Source organism: Triticum dicoccoides, chromosome 5B (assembly GCF_002162155.2).
Source record: "Triticum dicoccoides isolate Atlit2015 ecotype Zavitan chromosome 5B, WEW_v2.0, whole genome shotgun sequence".
NCBI classification, from domain to species: Eukaryota; Viridiplantae; Streptophyta; class Magnoliopsida; order Poales; family Poaceae; genus Triticum; species Triticum dicoccoides.
In genome coordinates, this window is record NC_041389.1 from 476,026,888 (window position 1) to 476,052,455 (window position 25,568).

General features: G+C 49.9%; 1 protein-coding gene across 1 annotated transcript; it reads left to right on the forward strand.

Moving 5' to 3' along the window:
* The first annotated feature begins 24,175 nt into the window (after positions 1–24,175).
* On the forward strand, positions 24,176–25,085 carry LOC119309780. The gene has a single exon (XM_037585700.1). The coding sequence runs from the start codon at positions 24,228–24,230 to the stop codon at positions 25,083–25,085; it is 858 nt and encodes a 285-aa protein (XP_037441597.1). The 5' UTR covers positions 24,176–24,227.
* Positions 25,086–25,568: the final 483 nt, after the last annotated feature.

Here is a 25,568-nt window from a genome sequence, read left to right on the forward strand (position 1 = left end):
AAATCCATGAAAGAGCATCTAAAGCATGTTAGGGCTGTTTTGCAAACTCTTTGCAAAGAACGTCTATATGCCAACATGAAAAAGTGCACATTTGGAGTTGACAAGTTGGTTTTCTTGGGTTTTGTCGTTTCTTCCAAGGGAGTCCATGTTGATGAATCTAAAATTGAAGCAATTAAAACTTGGCCCCATCCCACCAATTTGCAACAAGAGCGTAGCTTTCTTGGCCTTGCAAGTTTTTATCGTTGTTTTGTGAAGAATTTTAGCACTATTGCCGCTCCTTTGCATGCCTTGAGTAAGAAGAATGCTTCTTTTGTTTGGGGATCTTTGCAATCCACCGCTTTTGATGAGCTCAAGTCTTTTCTTACTCATGCTCCGATTCTTGCTTTGCCCAACTTTGACAAAACTTTTGAGGTTCATTGTGATGCAAGTGGTACTGGAATTGGCGGAGTTTTGATGCAAGAAAAATAAGACATTGCTTATTTTAGTGAAAAACTATCCGGTGCTCAACTTAATATCCCATCTATGACAAAGAATTGTATGCTTTAGTGCGTGTGCTACATGTTTGGGAACATTATCTTAGACCTCATGAGTTTGTCATCCATACCGATCATGAAACGCTTAAGTACTTAAAAGGTCAAACTAAGTTGAACAAGCATCATGCCAAATGGAGTGAATTTATTGAATCTTTCCCCTATGTGATCAAGTACATTAAGGGTAAGGAAAATGTAGTTGCGGATGCACTCTCACGCATATGCACACTTGTCACTAAACTTGAGTTGAATGTTATTGGCTTTGAGCACATAAAAGACTTGTATGCGAATGATCCTTCCTTTGCTACTCCTTATGCTAAGTGTTTGACGCATACATCTTGGGAACAATATTACATAAAGGATAATTATCTTATGATAGCTAACAAACTTTGCATTCCCGAGTCTTCTCTTCGTTTGCTCCTTTTGCAAGAGGCTCATGGAGGCGGACTCATGGGACACTTTGGTCGCGACAAGACATTCACCACGCTCTCCAAGAACTACTTTTGGCTCAAGATGTTCTGAGATGTCTCACACTTCACCAACTGATGCTCTACATGTCGCAAAGCTAAGTCTAAAGCGCAATCCCATGGTCTTTACATGCCTCTTCCTACTCCTTATCAACCTTGGGAAGACATTAGCATGGATTTTGTACTTGGCTTGCCTAGAACTAAAAATGGAAAGGATTTCGTGTTTGTTGTTCTGGACCGATTTTCTAAGATGGCACATTTCATCCCTTGCAACAAGATAGACGATGCTTCACACGTTGCAAATCTCTTTTGTAGGGAAATCTTGCACCTCCATGGAGTACCAAAGGCAATCGTCTCCGACCGCGACGTCAAGCTCTTGAGTTACTTTTGGAAGACGCTATGTGCCAAGCTCGGAATCAAGCTCTTGTTCTCATCCGCATACCATCCTCAAACCGACGGCCAAACGGAGGTGACGAACCATACGCTCTTCACTCTACTTCGCGTGTTGATCAAGAAGAACATCAAGGAGTGGGAAGCATGTCTACCCATCGCCGAGTACGCCTACAACCGTGCAAGACATTCGACGACCGGCAAGTCCCCCTTCAAGGTCATCTATGGTTTCAACCCATTGTCCCCATTGGACATTCTACCTCTACCACTACAAGAGCACACCAACCTCGACGCAAGTGCCCGTGCAAGCTACATCAAGAAGATGCATGAAGATACAAGGCACACCATCGAGCGTCAAGTACAACGACTAGCGACCAAGCTCAACGTCAACAAGCAACCCATGATCTTAAACATTGGCGGTCTCATGTGGCTAAACCTTCGCAAGGACCGCTTCCCCAACGAACGCAAGTCCAAACTTATACCTCGAGCCGATGGACCATTCAAGGTGCTAGCATGCTACAACAACAACGGTTACAAGATCGACCTCCCACGCGACAAATACTCCGTGAGCGACATCTTCAACATCCAAGATCTCTCCCCGTACCATGGTGATGAGGATTTCAATCCGAGGTTGGATCTTTACCAAGGGAGGGGAGATGATGCGGAGCATCCTTCGATCATCCCCATGGACACTACTTCGACTACACAAGCTCCAGGTGGACCCATGACAAGAGCTCGAGCACGTGCTATTCAATCCGAGGTTAACTCTCTCCTTGTTGAACTTCCCTTTGACCCACTTGAGACATGGCTACTACCTCAAACCGAGATGCTTTGTGTGCTTAGGTACCAAGGAACCAACCTAGAAGAAGCTACGGTACAATATGGATGTCGAGAGCAAGAGGAGAAGCTGCCCAGCCTGGAGCGGGCGGTACTACCGCCCACGCCAAGCGGTACTGCCGCTGAACCCAGCCAAGCGGCACTACCGCCCTACATCCGCCCTTCTTCCGCCGAACCCGACAAACTCGTGTGATCGAACGGCTCCAGAGCGGTACTACCGCCCCATCAAAGCGGTACTACCGCTGAAGCTCTACAAGCGGTACTACCGCCCGAGGGTCCGGTACTACCGCCCTGCCTGCGTGCAGCGTATCCGAGCCGAGGCCCATGTACTCGTTTCGACCCTCTCTTCCCCCTTCGAAGGCTTAGACTATAAATAGACCTTCCCCTCCTCCTTTCTAGGGTCAGCATTGTGATAGCTCATTTGAGATAGAGCATTGCTCATCCGTACCGGATCTACTCCTCGTGAGGGACCGCACCTCTTCGGAGAAGATCCATCCGGATTCAAGGCCTCCATCCGGAGAAGACAATCAAGACCTCCTCACGGAGAAGAACGGTTACTCTTGTATCGTTCCTTGCTGACTTTGGATCTCGTGTTACTTTGTGCCTCGATGATCTAGCACTTGTGTGATCAATTCCGTGTCGGTTGAGTGTTTCTCTTGTTTTTCCCTCGTGATTTCCCTCGTGTTCTTCGCGCGTTCTTCGTGTTCCCAGTAGGATCCACTCCAAACGTGAAAGATCGGCCCCATAGGGTTCCGCCCTACATCAAGAGTTTTATAGGACTTCCATGGATGGGGAAATTCACGAGAATCCTTCAATGTTCAATGTTCATAAGAATCCGAAGAACCAAAATGTATTCCTTAACTTATGATTCAGAAAATGTCTTGCCCACAACAAAAAACAGAAAATGTATTGCATATATTAACCGCATGTAAAATCGAATGAATTCATACATTTCTTGATCTGTAATGAATAGGTGTCACAGTCCAAAATCCAAAATTGTAAGTAGAAACAGATGCAAAGGTAGCACTCGATGAGCTGCCCACTGGCCGGTTCCAATTACCCTTGATTGCGTATAGAATCTTGGCCGCCTGGCGCCTACTGTTGTGCCTTGCTTGTTGCATTCGTGCAACATGTTGCTAGCCTTTTGTTGTTGTCCTGCGTTGGGCGCCCTGCCTATCCCTACTGTCGCCGTTGCGAGTGAGTCCACGGCTGGTTGGCTTCCAATGTACCAAGCGATCCGTCACACGGTGCAAGAATCAACTGCAGATCCGATTATCCGTACCTGAGGCTGTGGTAGAGATGGCCTGGAGCTCCACCTCCCGGGATGTCCCAGTAGAAATCGCTAGCCTCGGCTCCGTCCATGTCATGGGCACCACGGCCACCGGTGCTAGGGGTGGGCTGCATATGGAGGTGCTGCGGCGGTGTTTGACAGAGCAGTCCCGGTCAATCCCTAGGTCAGGACGCGAGGAGCACGGACGTCGTGGTGGCTATCGTCCGTTCAATGTGGGGCGACTTGAATACGTCCGATGGCCGTCCGCCCTCCGAAATTGCTAAACGCACTTTTGGCGGAAAAAAATTAGACCAACCCAAGGGCTAATCCTCGTTGATTTTTTTATAAAAAAAACTCCGCAAGCACCGTGCGTCCAAGCTGGGACTCGAACTCGGGTTGGGCTGGCAGCTGTCCAGCCAATGGATCGACGCCTCGCTCTCACTTTTGGCGAGAGTTTTTTTTTATTTGATGATTAGATCTAATTGAGTGGGTCTGATTGTGTGGCATGACGAATCCCCCGGGCCTCCGCCCCGCACGGGAAGGGGCCGAGGGACCGCCTGCATGCATGCATGCACGCACGCAGGTGCGTGCAGCACATGGGTGGGGATGACAGAGTAATGCTACACGTACAAACGAGTTACAAGGTTTTACAAAAAGAGTTAATTTGATTGGTCAATAGATGGGGAGGCGGCCCACCCCCTGAAAATCAGGAGGGGACAAGTTTGTGATTCGTTAGTAGATAAAAAAAGTCCTAGTCAGCGTGTAATTGCGTGTAACTCTTTGTATGTTTACATTATTGGGAATGAAAAGGGAGAAACACGTACTCCTAGCCGCGAGATTCATCTTTTGTGCGGTCCAGTCACTTGTCACTCGTCTCCGCCGCACCTCATTCCCCGCACTGTTGTTCATCCATCCATGCACCGTACTACGTCTGGCCGGCGGCCGGCGGGCGGAGGAGGCAAGCAAAGCCAATGCAGCTCGCCTAGCTGCCTGCTGCCTGCTGGACGGCTCCAGTCATACGGGCCAAACGGGTCAGTGCAGACCAGAACAACAACCTGCTCTGCTGAATTTTTGGGATCCTAGAAAAAAAGAAAAAAAAAGCTGAATTTTGTGGTGTCCATTGCCAGCCTGCAGACGCCGAGTGCCCTGCTCCTGCGGCTCTGTCCATATGCTTCCGCAGTGCCCGGGTAAAAGCGACCGACCATGGTGTCCGGTCAATGTCAGTGCGGATTCCCGACCGATTCATTTCCAACTTGAGCCGCACACCGGAGTCACTGAAGTTACTCTCTGCCTTGCCGCTGCTATGAGGAGTAACCAAGCCACCTGACCTGACGAATCAGCGTACCGTAAGGCAACGTGCCAGACCGAGCAAAACTAATCGGTCAGAGAGAGAGAGAGAGAGAGAGAGATTGGGATCGACAATTGGAAGCCAACCTCGCAGCGCAAGGAAGAAAGACACCAGATCTGCTATGCTAGCTCGGCAAACGAAATGAGCAGCAGCTTGTCGTCTCTCGCTGCATCCATCCGTGCATGGATCGTCGACCACGTCCCTCTCAAATCTCAATCCTCCTCTGATCCATCTGAGTGACGACCCAGTGAATTTTGTTTGGGCCTTGCGGCTGTTGACTGTTGACTGCATCCCCTGCATCCTGCTCCTCTGGCGCTTCAGAAAAGAGAGTGAACTCTAATATTTACCTTCTCAGATGAAGTTTGCGATAACACTTGATGCCGATTCCCACCTGGCAAGAAAAAGGTCAAATGATTAAAAAGGAAGAAAGTGGAACAGACTTTGCTAAATAATAATGTACTACTTTTGAATAATTTCCGTTAAATGGGTTGAACTTTGTCACAAACTTCACCTTAGGAGGTAAAAACTGGAAATTACAACAACAAAATGGGAGGAACTATGTTGTGCTTTAAGCAGCAAATGGTTGGTTAGCTGAAGCGAGCGACCATCATGTCATCAATGCCAGCCTAGATTCCCAGCTTTCCCAAGCTTACAAACACCAAGCTGCAATTCCATCATTCCCGGCTTCAGCCGCAACAACTACTGACGCCTGCCGACCTGATGCCGCGGCTGCCGCAGATCAAATTGATGGAAGCAACTGAGAGCAGGTCGTAGCAGACCCAAGCAGAAGATGAGTAAGCGATATGGATCCTCTCCAGTGCAAGACTGATCACTGATGAAACCGGTCGATCTGTACGTCCATCACACAAACGAAACCTAACGAATTGAACCGAGAGGGGGTCCTCAATCACTTCAGAGGGATCGGCAATTCGACGCTGGCTTCCAGAAGAACAGCAGCATGGTTGCATAGCAGCGGTCGACAATAGAAAAGAACAGCAGCAGCATGCATAGGCGCAGCCTTGCAGTCGCAGATGCGAATGAATCCGCAGCACATGGAGTGTGGACCGGAGGAGTGAGTGACTCAAGAACACGCCGCGGCAGTACTGTGCTACTGTTGGCGCCGGGGAAAAGGGCGGAGCAGATGCCTGCAAACATCGCCTTTTCCTTTCTTCAGGTGGTCCTCGATCGTCGGCCTTGTCGTCTCCGCATCCATCCATGCATTGCATGCATGCATGGATCGATCGTCGTCGACGACGTACCAATCATCCTCTGATGATCCCTCTGACAGACGGCCGGACAGCCGGCGCTGCAGGCCGGCGGGGCCAGCCCACACGCATCGGTCGGCGCCGGCCCCGTGCGTACGGCGGGCACGTTGGATCGTCGACAGCATGTTCCGGCCGTATGTTCGATCATTTGAGGGGGGGTCACCACGGCATGGCTATAGATAGCTTTAGCGGCTGTAGGGCGGTGAATGATATGTGATGCATCCATCATGCATGGATGGCATGGGTGGGCACGAAACTAAATTGAAGGGGCCTGGGCTAGGCCAGCAGCACGTGAGGAAGATGCTCTGCGGGTCGATCGTAGCCCTGTTTGAGACACCTACAGCTCCTGTTCCCAAGTCCTCACTACCGTGGTGCAATTGCCACCTCTCTTTCTTGGCGACGGCGGACATTCCATCATGTATGGCAGAGGTCATAGTTGGCATCAATGCGATATGGAGCGTTCCTGATGTTACAAATATGTGACGTATCTACTGTCAACCAGCTTGTGTTTTCTATTTGTTTCCTCCCAATCCTCAAATAACATGCGTTCATGTAAGTTTATGTTTTCACTTCGAACATAGGTGTACATAAGAAACGGAATTTTTTGTTACAAGTTATCATTAAAAAAGAAGAAGAATTTGTGCATTTGCTTTGCAAGTATTGTCTATTCAACAACAAGGTACTCTTGTGTCTCAGAAAGAATTTTCAATAAGAAACCAAAATATGGAGTTGTTGTTTTTTTTCCCATACTGTTTTTTATTTTTATTTTCGAAACGGAAATACTGTTTTTTATAGAACTCTGGAGTTTGCAGCTGGAGTGGCTCCACTGGTGAGGTCGGAGCAGAGCTGAAATTAGATGGAGTTGGAGCTCTCCCGGACAATGGTGGTGTTTGGTTGTCTAGTCCTATGAGTTTTTCTAGTCCCTAGGACTTTTTGAAAAAGACTCTCAAGGAGGTGCTTCTAAGGACTTTTAGCAAAAAGTCCCCCCTCCCCCCGTTTGGTTTGGTAGGGATTTTTTTTAGTCCCAACACAAAAAAGTCCCTGGAACCAAACACCCCCTATGTCTTTCTCCAGTTCGGTCCTAAAGGTTGGTGATACTACACCCAGATCCATTAATTTCCATTTCCTTCAATACTGCGATACTTTTCAGGTCATCTAATGGTCAACTAAATTAAGTGCAATAAGGAGATGCGTGCACAAGTATGGCACGTTCAAATTAACTAATACAACAAGTCTTGCTTTCCCTACGCCAACCAAATACAAGTCAATCTGCAATCATGCAGGTCCTTTTGAATGTATCTGATAATCTGATGTCCATGGGCTGGTAGACCATACACGCATGCACCTACGTACTTTCCTAGTAGCCAGTGATGATATCCCAGCTGCAAAATTCAAAAGAATCAGTCAGCCGTGTAGTATGCCAAATGCTGTTTGTCCAAAAATATATGCCAAATGCAACATGCTATTGCTGTCATGTGCGAATAACGATCTCCCGACTGTCTTCCTTCAGCGAAAAGATTGGTGATGGGACAAACTTACTGTCGGCAATGATCGTCTACGGCAAAATTAAGTTCTCTACGGGGAGTTCCCGCGTAGAATGCTAATCTGCTAGAAATGGCGAATGGCAACAAAAGCGGTTGTGGAGAGTTCAAACTACCAGCGAAAGCATAGTTTGTCAACGAGGGATCGCAAGCATTGATCCGCACGATGAGTTAACAAGTAGCTGGGATAAAGTAAAGCTAGGACCCAGTGCCACTATGGTCTTCTCGCGAATCGCTGGCGGACGTATATACCCTGTCGGAGAAAAACTATTGGTAGATCTCAGGTTTCTCCTCCTCGGCAATTCCTTATGAAGAACATGAGATCTTACTGCCGGTCTCCAGATTAAATGTCGAGAAGTGTCAGCAAACGAAAGACCGGCAAAGGAATGCCATCCGTCGGCAAAACATTTCCCGGCTGGCCGTCTCCTGTCGGCTAAGACCTCCGCCGACAGGCCACCCGTTGGCGAAGCGGCTCAGATGCAGAGGGCAGTTTGGGCATAGGCTGGATAACAGTTTGACTGCTCCATGGTTACAGATTCTTGAAACAGGAATGTCTTTCACCCTGTTGCCGCCAGTTAAGCGGCGAGCACATGCAGGCCACGATCTGCTGCGCAGTCCCCTGCACGACAGAGGATCGGCGGTGGGGCCACCCATAGGCCATTGCCCGGAGTTTTTTTTTTTTTTTGAAGTTTGGCCCGGAGTTCAACCGTAGTTTTCTATGGAGGGAGCATACGTGTTCACGTACGTACGTACCATGGCATGTTAGGCGGCTTATTTGGCCGCTTAAACAAATCACTTATCCACATGCATGGTCCATCGGATCCTTCCATCGAGGATGGGCACGCAGAGGCGCACGAACTCGCATGTGCATGCATGCATGGGATCGTGCACGCCACATGGCCCACATGATTGGTGCCGGTGCATGAGGTGTCTCGAGAGAACGCATGCATACATGCATGCCTCCAAGACGCGACGGCATCGATCCGCCTTCCGCACCCGCGTATTAAAACTCTGCGCAGGGTGCGGCTTGTGGATCCACATGATCCGCCCGTATCTAACCAGTGGCAATACAGTAGTACATTTCTTACCACTGTACACACACTCCACATGCATGGGTGATACATCGACACGGTACACTGCTGCACGCACAGTTTTACTGCCGCGTTCGTGCATGCGGGTGCGCGTTTATCACTGCAGCGACTTGTGAGCGCCCGCCAGCTTCTCCTGCCATGAATGACCACGGCGTGGAATGAATTGCTTCGGACAATCGTGTCCCGTCGGTTGCGTTGCATGGATGAGGACGTGATGTAGTCCAAGATTGGGAACAGCAAAAATTGTCTCAGCACAGACCCTTCCAACCCAGCATGACCCATGTGACAGAATCATCAGCTTTCGAGCTCGGGAGATGGCCTAGCCACCTACCAGATCTGCCGCCGCTCTTCCTTCCCTTCCCTTCCCTTCCACCGCAAGCCAGTGGCAATCCCCCGTAATTCCCCAACAATTCAAGGTTTCTCTCGTTCCCACCGTCGGCTAGGTAGGTAGTTTCGGTGCCTTCTGGGGTCTGGACGCACGCCTGGAACGGGGAAAGGGGTGGTATGTATGGGCTGGGTTGGGACTTGGGACGACTAGACTAGACTAGGGAATTTCATCCCATTCCCATGCTTGATTGGGATGGAGAAATGAAAGGGCATATATATCAATATATGCTTCACTATTGCGCCCTTTAATTCGAAATGTGGTAGGTTTTGCTTTATTTCTAGGCATGTTTTGTGGGTTTAATCCGAATCTCACAGCCTCTCCTTTTCCCATACCCCTGCCTAGAAGAGGCCTAGACTAGAGTGCCAAAGCGAGGGATCAAAAGCTTAATTATTCAGCCCACTATTTCCCATTCCCATTCCCGTGCACCGCAAACCGAGTGTAGTCCGTACCAGCAGTAGCTAGCACCAAAAAGAAGAAAAGCTTAGCTTAAAAGGCAATCCATAGTGGCGCCCACTCACGGCAGTCACCGTCGGTGCGAATGGATGAAAAGCATTCCATTCTCGTAGGTGGTGTTTAATTTGCGATGGTTGGTCCTCAATCGCCTTATATGTGATTCGGTAGATCATTTCAGGTTAAAAGTGGTTGGAAATTATATATCAGTAATTTTCCACAGCTTTTAGTGTAGTGTCTGTTTTTCTTAGGAAGGGGTATTTCTCTAAGAGACACTAAGTATAACGTAGACATACACGCACACCACCTTCCTTACTGTCACACATTCACACAACGCCTATTCAAGGCAGGGGTCGTAAATATTTTGCCGCAATGAGATTTATAGAGCGCCAAACCCGTGGTTTGGTCTCTGGCTGCTTGATTCGTATAAGGCTGGTTGTAATCGAGAGTATCATATACTAGTATCATGTATATAATACTAGTCTATGATACTACATCCGTAATGCATAGTATCATATATTGGTATTATAGAAGACTACATTTATTGTCATGCATGACACAAAGTAGCACATCATTTAATATGATACAGTATCATGATATGATACTCAAGCCTCTCTTTCTTCATTTACTTCTATGCCATCTCATCAAAATTGTTTAGTTGGCACGCATGATACTCCCATTACGGGCAACCTAATCAACCCCTGAAACATCGAACCACATGCTCTGTTGGTTCTCTCCCTTGTATTTCTATATCCATCGTTTACGTTGCTTGTCAAGGTCTTCGCCTCATTCTTCATGAATAGAATTTTTGCAAGTATGTCTAAGAGTTCAGTTTTTCCCCTCAACGCTGGATAAAATGGGAAAAGGCCTACTATTTTACTTTTCATGGAAATCAAAGATAAATAGTGCCACTAAAGATCGCCCCCCCGCCCCCCTACTTTTCCTCATGTTTTCCTGTAAATCAAAGGGAAAGAGGCATAATTAAGTTGAGTGTGCATATTATCAATTTCTGTGTGGAATGAGGCACACTTCGTGTCAAAGCATGTTACAAAATTAAATGTCATGATCTAATTCCGTCCGTTGATATCACATCTATTTCGATAGTGCATTTTACAACACACATTCTCTTGTTGAATAATGATTTCTCAATATTTCTCATGCATCTGATATCACATATCATTTGGTCAGTTGGTGCTCGAACTTCTTCCAACATGTGCGTGCCTCAGACGGTAGGCGGTGTTTGCCCTTGATTAGGAGAGACCTTAGGCCATCTTCAACGTGGATATTCATTTCTCCCGTATAAGTTTGAATCGGACGGTCTAGATACTTTTAGGCCTCCAAGGGAGTGGTGGAGCTATGTACAAACCTCGGGCTTAGATGAGATTTTTTGGAGGAGGGCTTAGATGATATACCCTCAAACACCCATGTTTTAGCCTTGCCCCCCCTCCCCCAAGCAGTTTTTACCTAGCTCCGCCACTGCTCCAAGGCATACACTTATAATGGATCAAACACGAGCAGACGTCCAAATTCCTTAGTTCGGCCCCAACTCGAGGGGCGGTTGTCGGTGTCAAAATCGGCGGATCTCGGGTAGGGGGTCCCGAACTGTGCGTCTAGGCGGATGGTAACAGGAGACAAGGGACACGATGTTTTTACCCAGGTTCGGGCCCTCTTGGTGGAGGTAAAACCCTACTCCTGCTTGATTAATGTTAATGGTATGGGTATTACAAGAGTTGATCTACCGCGAGATCAGAGAGGCTAAACCCTAGAAGCTAGCCTATGGTATGATGTTGTTCGTCCTACGGACTAAAACTCTCCGGTTTATATAGACACCGGAGAGGGCTAGGGTTACACAGAGTCGGTTACAATGGGAGGAGATCTTCATATCGTATCGCCAAGCTTGCCTTCCACGCCAAGGAAAGTCCCTATCCGGACACGGGACGAAGTCTTCAATCTTGTATCTTCATAGTCCAGGAGTCCGGCCAAAGGTCATAGTCTGGCCATCCGGACACCCCCCAATCCAGGACTCCCTCAGTAGCCCCTGAACCAGGCTTCAATGACGACGAGTCCGGCGCGCAAATTTTCTTCGGCATTGCAAGGCGGGTTCCTCCTCCGAATACTTCATAGAAGATGTTTGAACACAAGGGCAGTGTCCGGCTCTGCAAAATAAGTTTCACATGCCACCGTAGAGAGAATAATATTTACACAAATCTAATCTGCTGACGTATTCCGCGGCGTGACATCATGCCACAGCCTAGCCTTCATTAATTTTACCGTTCCACCTCAGTTCGTTTAGCGAGGTGGTTTCCTTGGCACGTCTTGTCGAAGCAGAGATCGTGTCCCCTTATCCTGGGATTCTCATTAATACGGGTGTGGGTAACCCAACCGCGCCTTTCGGTATGACTCTCTAATTGAAAGTGAGTCCCAAACGGTTACAGGGAGGGCTCTTGGTATTCAATTCCTTTATAAAGAGACCAAGGCTCGACTCCCTCTTCCTTCAATCAATCAAATCCGCCCCTTTCCTCGAGTTCCAACACTCAAGGTTTCTAGTTTTAGGCGCTTCGGACCTCCGACGATGTCCGGCTCCAACCTTTAAGGCCGGTGGGTGCCTTCCTCCGTTACGGAAGAAGACGTGCGAAAGCTGAGAGATGTCAGGTATCTAACCGGCGAAATCTCGCATAGGATGCCTGCTCAAGGGCAGGCCATTCCTTCTCCTCAGCCCGGCGAGAGCGTGGTGTTCACATCCCACTTCCTTCGGGGGTTAGGTTTCCCGATTGATCCCTTTGTGAGGGGGCTGACGTTCTATTACGGGCTAGAATTTCACGACCTAGCCCCGGAGTCCATCCTTTAAATTTTGTCGTTTGTCGTCGTGTGCAAAGCCTTCCTTCATGTCACCCCCCACTTCGGATTGTGGCTTAAAACCTTCAAAGTAGAGCCGAAGATAATCGAGGGGCAGCATGTTGAGTGTGGAGGAGCTATCATAAGCAAGATAGCCGGCGCTCCATGGCCCGAGAGCATTTTCCAAGAAGAGTACGGCTTATGGCAACGTGACTGGTTTTATATCACAGCCCCCAGGGGCACCACATGGGTGGCGCCTCCTGCTTTTCGCTCGGGTCCCCCGCCACGGCGAGCGTCATGGGTCAATGAAGGGCTTATCTAGGGTCCGCCAAAAGACGTGCCCCTACTGCAGGGCCGCATTCGAGATCTCCTAGAAAGAGATATTAACCTGACCGTAGTGGCGCAAGTTATGCTGATTCGCCGCACGCTGCCCTGCAAATGTCGCCCCCTTCGCCTGTGGGAATTTAATCCGGAAGGACCGCGAGTCCTCCAACATTTTATGGGCGCAACGCCCATGGAGATGTACAAATTGTTCTTCGGACCACAAACTAGGTGTCCAGATTTATCCAAGGACGCGGGTCTGAGCTGCAATCGCCAAGATGTTAAGGTAAGCAGCCCCATATTTGGACACACCATCCGTATTTTCATCATAAAGCGGCCTTTTGACAGAGCTATCCTTTGAACAGGAGTGGATAGCGAAGGCAAAGCTTATCAGGTGTCCAGCCCCCCCTGCCCGAGACCGCGCCAGATCCCGTGCTAACCAGGATGCTGCAGGTTATGTTTTCAGCAGAGGGCGGAGAGGGGAACCAAGGAGCTGCCGCCTCCATGAAGGAGACTATCAAGAAGGGAGGAATCGAGGACTCCCCCAACCTGGGAAAGAAAAGGAGTGCCTCTGAAGACTCGGAGGAGATGACCTCAAAACGGGGGAAGAAATCTTTGTCAGAGGATCCGACGCCGGAGACTGCCCCGGCCGCATTGCGCCTTCACAGGGATCAGCTTTCCTCCGAGCTGTAAGTATAGAGAGGGGCTTCAAAAATTAGTGGCATCCCTGTTTTACTTCTGAGGAAGATAACCGAAATATTACCTTACAGTTCGGATCTTGACCCTTCTCAGCAGAGCTCGTCTTCAGGGGATCTCCGTCCGGAGATGATAGAGAGCGAAATGCCTCCCCTAGCTGCACCGACTTACGAGGCTGGCGACCCCAAGGTGTCGTCCCGGTGGGTTTCTCCAAGTCCGGATCCTGAAAAAGGTCGTCGGGCTAGTCCGGTGCCCTCTGGTGCGCGGTCAGAGAGGCTGAGGGATCTGCTCGGGCATGCATCCGTCTCACAAGAACACCGTGTGTTGATGAACATGGTGATAGGAAGGGTTGCATCCGCGGAAAGCGGATTGTACGAGGCCGCCAGGAGTTTACTGACAGGCTTTGAGGTACGTGAAAAGGTGTACCTATTGGTAGAGTCACATAGAATGCGCCCTGTATAAATAGTGGCCCCTGAGACTTTGTGTGTCGTCAAGAATGATGGCGCACAGAGGATCAAAACCCCAGGTATAAAATGTTACCTTTTTATGAAGGTGACGAGGTGTTCGGTGGCTAGCCGGACTAATGAATCTGCCGAGTTAAAGCGGCAACTGGACGTGGCAGATGCCGACATCGCACTTGTAAATAAGCGACTAGACAAGGCACAAGTTATACTCCACAGATATCTGATAAGAGGAGTTCGATGCTCGTTTCTTACAATATATGTATATGCTTATTGCAGATAGTGCTGCTTCCGTGGAGAATCTTCGGGCGGAACTTGCCCGAGCCAAGGAGCAAGCAAGAAAGAGTGATGCGGCGGCTCTTAAGGCGGCTGAAGAGCTGAAAGCCGAACAGGCTGCTCACTGCCAGAGTAAGAAGGCAATAGCCGAGATGGCTGTAAAATTGAAGGATGCTGCCGACCGCTGTGAATTTCTCGAACAAGAAAAAGGGGCGGCTCAGAAGGACCTTCAGAAGATCACTACCGAGGTCAAGGATGCTCGCTCTGCAATGAGAGCTATGAAGGAGGAGCTGCGTCAGGCTGGGGATATCACGGCTGGAAAGCCCTATATGCTGCGGATGAAGTTCGGGGATCCTAAGTATGCTCCGTTGGACCGTTAGTGGAGTGCGGAAAACACTTATCTGGATGTGGCAGCGAGTGCGGCTGACGCAACCGAACACTTCCGAGGACGAGGAGACCATAATTTGGAAGAACTGTTTTGGTCGCTGTTCCACAAGCCAGAGCGCCCACTTTCGGTATCCGACCGTTTGGCCGCCTTTGCGGAGCTGAATAGGTTATCCGGACTTGCCATGAAGTATGTCGCGAGTCGTTTGTGGCTGGGGGAGCCAGAGCCGAAAAGTTACTTTGGATTGGTGCAGCAGTTCCTTGGTTCTGTGCCGCATGTCGATGTACTAAAGAGGTTGGCGTGTATAGAGGGTGCACGAATGGCTCTCGCCCGTGTCAAGACATACTGGGCGGATATGCAGGCCAGTGTTGTCGCATCCCAGGATTCGGACGAAGGCCGGGTATCTACCGAGCACTACCTTGAGGAAGTTCTTCCGGGTGCTCGTTTAATAGAAGCGCAGTGCTCGAACGATGTTTTGTTTGAATAGCAGGTGCTATTGTAAAAGAAATATTTTAATAGAATATAAGAGCTTTTTATACTTGTGCTTGCAAGAATTATAACACCTCCTATGCGGCCGTTAATGTATATGTATATATAACCTGAAAGATGGCAGTCGTTGGCTTCAGCCCCCATGCATATAATGCGGGGGTGTTCGCAAAAAATGCGCCTTTTCACACTTAATCCAACGCCTTGGTCCTACAAAGGAGGTGATGGCATGACAAACGAGGCAACCGAACTATAACGCTTTATCACTTTCACTTAGCCATAGGAGTTTGACATTGAGGCTACTTAATAGCCCCTGGAGGCACCGCGCTCTCCCGAATCCGGGGCGCGTGTGTGCCTGACCGGGAAGCGGTCCTTCGTTAATGCGGAGGAATTCTAGAGATTCCGAGAGTCATCGAGTGGTTGACCAGTCTCTCGCTATATCATGACAGTCAGTTTTCGGCTTTCTTTACTGAGGTGCTCGCCTGGCCGAACCGGGGCACAATCGCAGTAGTTCTTCTGGTGCCGCGTTAGCCGATATAACGGAACGTAAGGCAGCAAAACACAGGAGCCGGGAAAACCCAACATTTGACCAAAGACATGATTCGGAGCTGATGCATATAAGGCCTAACTCACGACGCCGAACACTCCCTAAGGTATTCGGTCTTTATGAAGACGGGCCGAAACAGAGCCCTTGGTAAGAAAGCCCCTTGTGTCTAGGTACACGCAAAATTCTGGCGTGGCCACATGCCAAAACGCCAGTCTCCTCGGTTATGACGAAAAAACCGAGGGATGTTTTCAACAAGAGACAGTAAAAAAGGTTTACGCAGGGTCTTAATCTGAAAAGAATCCTTAGAACGGGTCCCTACTGCACGTCTACGCCTGTGTCTCCGTTGTGCCGTATCCTGGATGGGCGTAGCACGGTGTTCGTCTGCGAAAAAGAGGAACTTTAGTAAAGAGGCGTGCGAGAGATCTATATTAAAACAAACAGGATGTAGTTGGAGCAAGAAGGGAGCCGCATTGTCTCCTGGCGTGAACCCGCGGAGCCCCTTATACAGGGTTGTGCGGCTATTATGTCCATGTGTGTTGACGCCGGACTCGTCTAGCCGTGTCCGGGCTAGATTAGTGTGCGGCTGTCCAGGTGGCCTCACCCTTACCCGTATTTTGGGGGTCAATTCCCCTTTGATGAGATGGTGCCTCGTGGGCTGAGCATTTTAAGTGTAAGGGATGCATAGTGTGGTATTGTGTTAAAGAGGGGGAAAGCTTCACGTCCCAGTAGCGCTTGATATCGACTTACGAATGGGGCGATGTGGAAGGTTAGCTTTTTGCTTCGGAAGTTGTCAGGTGAGCCGAACTTGACTTCTAATGAAATGGAACCCATAGTCTGGGTACCTGGGCCCGGTGTGGCTCCTCGAAAGGAAGTTTTGCCGCGGCATATTAGCGCTGGGTTTACCCCTAGTTTGTGGACTGTGTCCTGATATAATAGGTTTAAGTCACTGCCGCCGTCCATAAGGACTCGTGTAAATTGTAGTCCGTTAATAACCGGATTCAAGACCAAGGCAGTCCAGCCTGCGTTCCGGGCCCCTCTGGAGTAATCCCGATGGTCAAATGTGATTGGTTGTAACGACCAGTGGCGGTGCTCCTCCGGGGCTGGCTGTGTGGCGCGTGTCTTCATGAGCGCCGTTCTGTTTTGCCCTTTTGTCATATGAAGTGAATTCACTGTTTTGACTTCTTGTGGGAACTTCTTTTGTTCTCCGGTGTTCTGCTTGTGGGGCGCGTCGTCATCCTCGCTTGGTGCGTCGAGCCCCTTGTGTTCGGCATTGAGTTTGCCGGACTGCTTGAAAACCCAACAATCTCTGTGGGTGTGGTTTGCGGGCCTCCCGGGGGTGCTGTGGATTCGACATATTTTATCCATGATTTTGTTGAGGTTAGACAGCTCGTCCCTGTCATCTTTGGGCGGCGGCTTTTTCTGATTTTGCCGAGAGCTTTTGAATCCGGCATTGACTGACGTGCTCATTGGGCTGTTGTCCTTGATTCGGCGCTGTTCTTTGTTACGGTGCGGTTTCCCGTTTCCATCTCTAGGTTCGGATGTACTCGGGTCGCTGGTGCTGCTCCTTGCCAACCAGCTATCCTCTCCTGCGCAAAAGCGGGTCATGAGGCTTGTTAATGCGGCCATCGTTCTTGGCTTTTCTTGGCCGAGGTGTCTGGCGAGCCATTCGTCTCGGACGCTATGTTTGAAAGCTGCTAGGGCCTCAGCGTCCGGACAGTCGACTATCTGATTCTTTTTAGTAAGGAATCTGTTCCAGAGTTTCCGGGCTGACTCTCCGGGTTGCTGAGTTATATGACTCAGATCGTCTACATCCGGAGGTCGGACATAGGTCCCTAGAAAATTTGTCCGGAAAGCCTCCTCAAGCGCTTCCCAACTTCCTATGGTTTTTTCGGGAAGGCTTTTAAGCCAATGCCGGGCTGGCCCTTTGAGCTTGAGGGGTAAGTATTTGATGGCATGAAGGTCATCTCCTCTGGCCATGTGTATGTGGAGGATATAATCCTCTATCCAGACTCCAGGGTCTGTTGTTCCATCGTATGCTTCTATGTTCACGGGCTTGAATCCCGCTGGAAATTCGTGATCCAGCACCTCATTGGTAAAACATGAGAGATGTGCGGCGCCCCTGTATGCAGGTGTGCCATGATGTTCGGGTATTTTTTGTATTGTGTTGCTCGCTGGAGCTTGCTTTCTTGGGCCATAGATGGATCTGGTTGGGCAGGTTGTTTGATGCGAATCCCTAGGGGGATCGCTCGCCGGATTGAGTGCGGCGCCCTCTGCCGCTTTGGATCGATCGCTGGGTCGTCTATCCGACCTGGTGGCTTCTTTATTTTTCGACTGTGGGGGCTTTATGGCCTCTTCATCAAATTCCAGTAGTAGTTTCCGCTTCGGATAGCTCTTTGTGTGATGACTGTTGCCGTACTTGTGTGCAGTATCCAGCACTTTGTTCCATCTGATCCTGAGTGCACCTTCTGCTGTTTTGATCCTCCGCTTCTGCTTTTTTAGGCTACGTGCAGTGGCGACGAACCTTTGGTGGAGGTTCTGATGTTCCGGCAGTTTGTCCGGCATGAGGTCGTCCGGACTTCTATCTTTTCCGGGGATTGGTTGTTTGGACGGTTGCTTAATGGCATGTTTGTCTTCCGTGGATTCGCCCTGCTCTATGGCTGGGTCTTTGTCGAGGTGGGGCTTTGCGTGGCGCTTGCGTCGCCGCTTTGAATGTTTTTCGAGGGAACGATCCCTGTTTGCGCCCTTTCGATCCTCGTTGGTATCCCTTTTGGGTGTGTCCACCATGTATACATCGTAAGATGAGGTGGCTTTCCAGTTCCCTATAGGTGATGGTTCTTGGTCATCTCCTTCATCGACGTCCATACCGTCGATGTCTTCAGAGTCAAGGTCGAGCATGTCGGTTAGATCGTCGACAGTGGCTATAAAGTGGGTGGTGGGTGGGTTTCGAATTTCTTCGTCGTCCGTATCCCAACCCTGTTGACCATAATTCGGCCAGGGCTCTCCTGACAAAGAGAGAGACTTTAGGGAGTTCAGGATATCGCCAAAGGGCGAGTGCTGAAAGACGTCCGCGCCGGTGAACTCCATGATCGGAGCCCAATCGGGTCCGCTCGGAAGGGGTGCAGAAGATTCGGAGTCCGGAGCGGAGTCCGGCACCTTGGAGTCACGTGCCTTGCGAAGGACTAGGCTGGTATTCGGCTCTATCGCCGTAGAGATTGTGGCTCCCGGGGCGGCGTCCAACCGTCCGACCCTGGTTAGCGCAGTCGGCTCCGAACTAATGGTCGGAGCGGACTCCTGAGCGGCACTCGGGGCGCTGTCCGGCGGCAGAGCTAGATCATGCCCATCGAGACAGTGCGGCGGGCTCGGCGTGGCTCGAATCCGTCGAAGATCAAGTCCCCGCGAATGTCGGCCGTGTAGTTTAAGCTTCCAAATCTGACCTGATGGCCAGGGGCGTAGCTTTCGATCTGCTCCAGATGGCCAAACGAGTTAGCCCGCAGTGCAAAGCCGCCGAATACGAAGATCTGTCCGGGGAGAAAAGTCTCGCCCTGGACCGCGTTGTGGTTGATGATCGAAGAAGCCATCGGGCCTAAAGGCGATGACACAGAGGAACTCTCAATGAAAGCACCAATGTCGGTGTCAAAACCGGCAGATCTTGGGTAGGGGGTCCCGAACTGTGCGTCTAGGCGGATGGTAACAGGAGACAAGGGACACGATGTTTTTACCCAGGTTCGGGCCCTCTCGGTGGAGGTAAAACCCTACTCCTGCTTGATTAATATTGATGGTATGGGTATTACAAGAGTTGATCTACCGCGAGATCAGAGAGGCTAAACCCTAGAAGCTAGCCTATGGTATGATTGTTGTTCGTCCTACTGACTAAAACTCTCCGGTTTATATAGACACCGGAGAGGGCTAGGGTTACACAGAGTCGGTTACAATGGGAGGAGATCTTCATATCGTATCGCCAAGCTTGCCTTCCACACCAAGGAAAGTCCCTATCCGGACACGGGACGAAATCTTCAATCTTGTATCTTCATAGTCCGGGAGTCCGGCCAAAGGTCATAGTCCGGCCATCCGGACACCCCCCAATCCAGGACTCCCTCACCGGTGTAGGCGAGTCCGGACATCCACCACATCGGCCCGACAGCCGATCCACCACCTCTTTTTAACCGGACCCCGCCCCTCACTCTCATAACTTCCCTCCAAAACCCTAGCCGCATCCGATCCCCCACCTCTTTTTAACCGAACCCCGCCCCTCACTGCCACAACTCCCCTCCCAAAATCCTAGCCGCAGCCGACCCCCACCCCTTTTAACCATACCACGCCCTCACTGTCACCACTCCCCTCCCAAAATCCTAGCCGTCATCGACCAAACTGCTTCTGGTCATTGGTCCGTGTGATGGGAAGATAATGTTGGAGTAGGCTTTGAGGAGCTGGATAAGCCAAGACCTCCTCCAGCTCAGGGTGTCCGAGTCGGAATGTGAGCTACGCCAAAAGGAGGAGAAGGCGCGACACATAGCGGAAGCTAATGCACGATGACTACAATTCTAGCACAATGCCACGAACGGGAGCAGATGTTGCGGTGGTTTAAATGGCTTTCGCAACTGCTACGACGACAACAACGATGGTATAGTCCCAGTGTCCTCGGACACCATGTTTATGAGGTCACCGTCCGCTCTCTATTTTAGGTTAATTTCAAGTAGTTTGGATGTAATTGTTGGGGAACATAGCATGTAATTTCAAAATTTTCCTATGCTCACGCAAGATCTATCTAGGAGATTCATAGCAGCAAGAGGGGGAGAGTGTGTCTACGTACCCTCATAGACCGGAAACGGAAGCGTTTATCACGCATTTGATGTAGTCGTACTCTTCGCGATCCGATCACGATCCAACCAATCTAGTGTCGAACGGACGGCACCTCCGAGTTTAGCACACGTGCGGCTCAATGATGTCTCGCCCTTCTTGATCCAGCAAGCAGGGGAGGATAATTAGATGGGATCACAACCAACACGACGGCGTGGTGGTGGTGGAGCACCGACAGCGCTTCGCTAAGCATCGCCGGGATGAGGCGGTGGAACTGTAGAGTAACGGGAGAGAGAGGGGCACCAAGGGCTTGGTGTGTCCTCTTGGGGCGCCCCCTCCTTTCTATATATAGGTGGAGGGGCGTGGCAAGTAGTACTCCAAGCCCTAGGGCGCAGCTAAGGGGGAGAGGACTTGGACTCCAAGTCCAATCCTATTGCTACTAGGATTCCTTCCTTTTTGCCTTCCCTAGCCACATGGGCTTTTGAGGACTTAGTGCGCCTAGCCCAATAGGGCCAGGGTACCTCCCCGCAGCCCATGCTAGCCCTTGGGTCGTGGTGAACCCACTTGCGGACTTTCGGACCCCTCCGGAATCCTCCGGAACCTTCTGGAAGCTTTCCGGTACAATATCGAAAAAACTGCACCTTTTTTCGGAACTCAAAATATGACTTCCCATATATAAATCTTTACCTCTCGACCATTCCGAGACTCCTCGTGAAGTCCGGGATCTCATCTGGGACTCTGAACAACATTTGATTACCACTCATCAAATATCCCAATACTACTCTACCGTCAACTAACGTTAAGCGTGCGACCCTACGGGTTCGAGAACTATGTAGACATGACCGAGACACTTCTCCGATCAATAACCAATAGCGGAACCTGGATGCTCATATTGGCTCCCACATATTCTACGAAGATCTTTATCGGACGAACCGTCATGACAACATACGTTATTTCCTTTGTACATCGGTATGTTACTTGCCCGAGATTCGATCTTCGGTATCATCATACCTAGTTCAATCTTGTTACCGGCAAGTCTCTTTACTCGTTCCTTAATGGATCATCCCTCAATTAAATCATTAGTCACATAGCTTGCAAGGCTTCTTATGATGTGCATGACCGAGATGGTCCAGAGATACCTCTCCGATACTCGGAGTGACAAATCCTAATCTCGATCTATGCCAACCCACAAAACACCTTCGGAAATACTTGTAGAGCATCTTTATAATCACCCAGTTACGTTGTGACGTTTGATAGCACACAAGGCATTCCTCCGGTATCCGGGAGTTGCATAATCTCATAGTCGGAGGAATATGTATTTGACATGAAGAAAGCAATAGCAATAAAACTGAATGATCATTATGCTAAGCTAACAGATGGGTCTTGTCCATCACATCATTCTCTAATGATGTGATCTCGTTTATCAAATGACAACACATGTATATGGTTAGGAAACTTAACCATCTTTGATTAACGAGCTAGTGTAGTACATGCTTACTAGGGACACGGAGTTTTGTCTATGTATCCACACATGTATCAAGTTTCCGGTTAATACAATTCTAGCATGAATAATAAACATTTATCATGAAATAAGGAAATATAAAATAACAACTTTATTATTGCCTTTAGTGCATATTTCCTTCAGTAATATATATCAAACTAGTTAAATTCATCAAATTTGCATATAATACAAAAAAGTACCCCCTCTATCCAAAAATATAAGAACGTTTTTAACACTACATTAGTGTCAAAAACGTTCTTATATTATGGGACGGAGGGAGTAGTCTAAATTTCATCAAATTTACGGGTTTGAACTATTGAATCGTGGAAAACTTGAGAGATAGCCTTGGAAGGCCTACGGCCGATTTGGGAGTCTCCGTTTAAGGGGCAATGACAGGAGAAGCCCTTACACAATTCCTCTAATAAACAGAAAAATTATTGATTATAGTTAACTACTCCCTCCGTAAACTAATATAAGAGCGTTTAGATCACTAAAATAGTGATCTAAACACTCCCTCCGTAAACTAATATAAAAGTGTTTAGATCACTAAAATGGTGATCTAAACACTTTTATATTAGTTTACAGAGGGAGTAATTAGTAATCACTAGATTAAAATATTGCTTCCTTTGGAAGTTTTTTTTTAGTTGGCTTCCCTTGGAAGCTAGATACTTGAACTGGAGATCCCGCCACCAAATCTGGCCCTGGCCGGCTGGCTAGCCACCAATTGTCACACCTGCAATCACTCATCACTGAAACCAACCCACGAGGGGAAACAACCCCCCGACCCCATCCCATGCAGGATGCCGCTTAGCAGACGTACGCGGTACGCAGCCAGCGCTGGCCCGCCCGCCCGCCCGCCCACGCAATCCCATCCCGGTCGGGACCGTGCGCGCCCCTGACTGACGCCGGGGCCCAAGGGCAGGCCGACCGACCGGGGAAGGTGGCGGCCGCTCTGAAGAAGCTGCATCCGCAGAAGCGCTGCAGCGGAAAGCGCCGTCCCCGCACCGCTCTTCCCTTTCCTTCCCCCCGTTCGTTGTCCGTTTCCTCCTAGCTCGTCTACCGCCAGCAGCCCCCGCTGCTACCTTCCAATTGCTGCTGCTTCCGCTGTAGCGCGGCGTGGCGCCAGCCTGAGCCCAAGGCCAAACCCCCCACTGTGCGCCCGCCCGTCCGTGCCCTTTCCACCGCCTCATCGCCACCCACTTTTTGTTGCGTACCACCGCCCACCGCGGCACATTAATCCCGGCGAGGCCAGGCCGCAACCGGGGACGAGACACACCTACTAGTAACCGCTGCGCTGACCCTCGCATCAACAGCCAGTGTGCACGCACACACACGCGGTGCCGCTGCTACGTGCCGTCTCGCTAGCTGTGCACGCGCGCCCTCCTTTTCCACCGAAAGTGTAGGAATGGTTATGGAGGATTAGCCAGTATTTCGTCCGCCGCGCGTATATTGGTGTAGTACAGTACTGTATTAGCTGGACATACATACGTACACCGAATTCAATTCGCGCCTAGATAGACGACGCGCCCTCCCTTTTCCACCGACAGAGAGGAGGGGCCAAGAAACGCTCTGGAGCCGGTATTTTGTCCGGGTATCGGTGTACAGTAGCTGTATTATTAGCGGGACGCCGAATTTGATTCAAGCTTAGACAGGATATAAGTGCGTGGCGTCATCGGGCTTCCGTTGGTGATGAGAATCCGTCCGTGACATGGAGGTGGGCAATTAATTATACGGACTTTTGTTAGGTGCCTCCGTGTGAATTTGGGATTCACCCATTTTTTGCAAAGGAGCCCCTCAGCCTATTAAACTATCGGGCAGTGGAAACCCCTTGTAAAAAAATGGAATTTACAAAAAACCCTTGTATAATGCTACTATTAAAATTTGGGTGAATTATATGGATATATACAAACATTTATTACATGGGATTGAGATGGAAAGAATTATACCCCAATTTCATTGTTTTAGTGAATTAGGTTTGCGAATTCGAGTCACTTTCGTAGTTGAACTTAGTGAAATTTAGAGTGAAGTGCACTGTAGGTCCCTAAACTATTCGAGGGGTGTCAACCAGGTCCTCGAACTATGAAAATCGACATGTGGGTCCTCGAACTACTGTAAGTGTCTCAGTCACGTCCAAAACCTGCCCGACCCAGTCTGACCTACCGTTGACTGTTGCCACGTCGGACAGGGGTAACGGAGGTGGATGGATATTTACAAAAAACACCCCGAATCGTTTCAGATCTCCATTCCACAGGCGTCGATGGCTCCGGTACGGCGGCTCCCTGGAGATCCTCCTCCACAGGCGGCCGGCGACTAGGATCCGATCGAGTAGCATCTAGCATAGGAGGATGAAGAATCATGGCAAGGGGAAGAGGAAGAGGAAGAGGCTGGACGGCGGCGGTGGCGGCACAAGAAACAGCGATAAGCTCGAGGAGCAGTCGGTCACCGGCACCGAGGGCGAGGGCGAGTGCCGGTCGATCTTCTTCGTTGTAAATATCTTGATCGGCAGCAGTCGCGCGGTGGCCTCCCTCTACAAGGTGGATCATCCCTACCCGTGCTCCCCGAGTCCCAGGCGGCTTCACCCGGTCGCCACCATGGATGCCACGGCCGGCATCACCTACGTGCCCCTGCAGACACGCAGCCGCAGCCGCAACCGCAGGTGGATCCTCGCCATCAGCGCCCGCCGCACCATCGTCTTCGACGCCGACACCGAGGAGCTCATCCCTGGGCCGGACCTCCTCAGCGAAAAGGAATCCCCCGCGCTCGTGTACGTGGAGGACAAGATCTACGCCCTCTCGACCTTTCCCCAGATAAAGGGAGAACGGGATTTGGAGCCCTGGTTCGAGGTCCTTGACCTGTCCACTGCCAGAGTCGTCGACGGCCGCCTCCAGGGCTGCTCCTGGGAGGAGCTTCCCAGCCCGCCATGCTTCCCTTCTCCGTCTCCAGGGAGCCGTACTGTGGAGGAGGATCTCCAGGGAGCCGCCGTACCGGAGCCATCGACGCCTAGGCAGGCGCCGCCGTCTCCGTGCGGCCACACCAAATCGCCAAGGCGCCGCCGCCCCCAAATCGCCGTGAGAGAGATCGGGAGAGAAGGAGAAGAAGAGGCAAGGACTGGGGAATGGAGATCTGAAACGATTCGGGATGTTTTTTGTAAATATCCATCCACCTCCGTTACCCCTGTCCGACGTGGCAACAGTCAACGGTAGGTCAGACTGGGTCGGGCAGGTTTTGGACGTGACTGAGACACTTACAGTAGTTCGAGGACCCACATGTCGATTTTCATAGTTCGAGGACCTGGTTGACACCCCTCGAATAGTTTAGGGACCTACAGTGCACTTCACTCTGAAATTTACTAATGTAGTAAAAAATATTACTTGTTGTCACCATCACTTAAGAACATTTCAGAACACCACTATTAATCCTTGTCGGCGTGTTCACCTCAAACTCTAGTTCCTGCAACAATGTCCATGCTAGATGCCATTTTGCTACCTACCACCTTTTCGACTTCCGAAGTAAAAAAAATGCAAATGTTCTCTTAATATTAATTTTGTTCGCCAAGCGTATCTATGGGTCATGCACGAAATTTGATGCATGCTAGATAGGATAAGATGTCATCCGTTTTGGCACGCTACATCAATACGTTGGCTACTTTTTACACTTGCTGACAAACTGTATGTGAAACGGAAGGT

What these genes read in the sequence shown, in the direction of transcription:
- LOC119309780 (XM_037585700.1), top strand. Translation starts at nt 24,228, where the DNA reads ATGAAGAATCATGGCAAGGGGAAGAGGAAGAGGAAGAGGCTGGACGGC.